The 2,087-nt window shown below is 55.3% G+C and overlaps 2 protein-coding genes across 2 annotated transcripts; one reads left to right on the forward strand and one right to left on the reverse strand.

The window, feature by feature from the left end:
• J4E84_005544 (uncharacterized protein) lies at positions 1–644 on the forward strand (the record flags this gene model as incomplete). Its single annotated transcript, XM_049388140.1, has 4 exons — positions 1–17; positions 92–142; positions 240–564; positions 612–644. The coding sequence occupies 4 exons, from the start codon at positions 1–3 to the stop codon at positions 642–644; spliced, it is 426 nt and encodes a 141-aa protein (XP_049244380.1).
• A 318-nt stretch (positions 645–962) lies between these two features.
• On the reverse strand, positions 963–2,087 carry J4E84_005545 (uncharacterized protein; the record flags this gene model as incomplete). The annotated part of the gene is made up of 1 exon (XM_049388141.1): positions 963–2,087. The coding sequence occupies one exon, from the start codon at positions 2,085–2,087 to the stop codon at positions 963–965; it is 1,125 nt and encodes a 374-aa protein (XP_049244381.1).

A 2,087-nucleotide genomic window follows, 5' to 3' on the forward strand; every position in this document is an offset into this window, starting at 1 on the left:
ATGTCTGGAAAGCGCGGGTACGTAGTCCTCAGCGATAAATTGGGCAGTTTGAGGCTGTCATGCAGAGGAATGCTGGCTAACGAGTGTGCAGTCGAGGTTCTACCTCCGGTAACAAGCTCAAGATGACTCTTGGTCTGCCAGTGTACGTTTGACCCCGATGCGATCGCTCCGCCGAAAACCTTTCCGTTCGCGAACACGCATACAAGGCACACAGGGAACGCAGGCTAATAGATGCACAGCGGCGCCGTCATGAACTGCTGCGACAACTCCGGTGCCCGCAACCTGTACATCATCTCCGTCAAGGGTATCGGTGCGCGTCTCAACCGCCTGCCCGCTGGTGGTGCCGGTGACATGGTCATGGCGACCGTCAAGAAGGGAAAGCCCGAACTGAGGAAGAAGGTCATGCCCGCCGTCATTGTCCGCCAGAGCAAGCCATGGAGGCGAGCAGACGGTATCTACCTGTACTTCGAGGACAACGCCGGTGTCATTGTCAACCCCAAGGGTGAAATGAAGGGCTCCGCCATCACTGGACCCGTCGCAAAGGAGGCCGCTGAGCTGTGGCCGGTACGTGTGCACCCGCCACCAAAAGACTCAACACTAACAACATACAGCGTATCGCCTCCAACTCCGGTGTCGTCATGTGAGGTGTCTCTTTTCCTGCTTTCGATCACATTCATGGGTTTACGGGCACGGCGAAAATGCATTTACGGGGTGAAGGATTTGGGAGACGACATTGCAACCACGATTAGCAATGGGACGACCTTCACAATACCAGTCAAATGAACATCACGACCAAAACCACACTTTTGTTCCTCATTGCAGTGACGGATGAGTGACATGGCGGCAGTGCGCCAACAGGATCAACAGCACAATGAGCGCGTCAAGGAAATGTTTTGCGGTGGTCGGACTCTATTGATTGATCTGACATGAAGGCAGGAATTATGTACTCAACCCACGCAAATCTAGACCCTAGGCTCATCGGCTGAGCACGAACTCCTATCGCACGCAAGCATCTGGAAGTCTGCCTCCTCGACAACGTCCTGCGCCCATCGCATCTGTATCATACTTCTCGCCTCGACCTCACGCTTCTTCTGCCCGCCCACGAACTTCAAGTTCTCGTTTCCAACAACACCCGTCGTGACAACACCAGTGCTCGGCGCACCAATTCCTTGCACCTGGCCATTACCGCCCTGCATAACATTCGCATAGCTCGATGACATGGTCTGTACTCCAGAAACAAAGTCCTGGCCGTCAAACTCGCAATGTCCTCCTGCGGGCGTGTTGTCCACTGTCTGCAATGTGTTGACCTGATCTGCGCTCAAACCTGCGTCCGCACCGAGCTGCTCGTAAGCTGTAACAGCCTGTGGAATGCTACCCTGAAGCAACTGGAGCTCACTCTGTGTAGATTGGAAGTGGATCCTTGTCTGAGACATGACCGTGGCAGCGTTCTGGAAAGCGACTTGTGGCGGCATGCCACCGCAGTTAAGCTCGACAGCCGAGTTGGCGTAGTTCTGCATCTGTGCTGGGATGAAAAAGCCGGACATCATCAGCGATCCGCCCGAGACACCTGTGAAGACGATGTTGGACATGTTAACTGCAACCCGTTGCGGCAGTTCGGTTTGGATGAAGTCGTTGACGGCCTGGGCGTGTGCTACACCATCTGTACGCTGAAGACCCGAGCCTCCTCCCCAGAACAGGTTCTTATCGGGTGCCAATAGAGCAACACCCATGGTATTGGCCTGAACAGCTTGGTTCGGCATGTCGAAGAAGCTCTGTCCACCGTCGCCGTGGAGCAACACGTTCGCGCCCAGGGTGCCGTTCGCCGATGTAGCTGCCGCACCGGGGACGCCCGAAGCTGGAAGGAATTGGTCTGCCGGTGCGGAGATTTTGAATCGAATTGGCAGGTTGTTGACCATGACCGTGTCATCTAGTATCATGGAGCCATCAGTGGCGGTAGAGATTCCCTGGGGCACCTGAGCCGCTTTTTGAAAGGCTGTCGCTTGTTGTGCGTTGCCGTTACCTCCGCGGTTGCGTTGTGGCAGCGCCGAAGTGAGAGAAAGCAGCGAGAGAGTGATGAGTCCGTACAT

The sequence above is a fragment of the Alternaria hordeiaustralica genome, assembly GCF_023758085.1.
Source record: "Alternaria hordeiaustralica strain BMP 2776 chromosome Unknown scaffold_9, whole genome shotgun sequence".
NCBI lineage: Eukaryota > Fungi > Ascomycota > Dothideomycetes > Pleosporales > Pleosporaceae > Alternaria > Alternaria hordeiaustralica.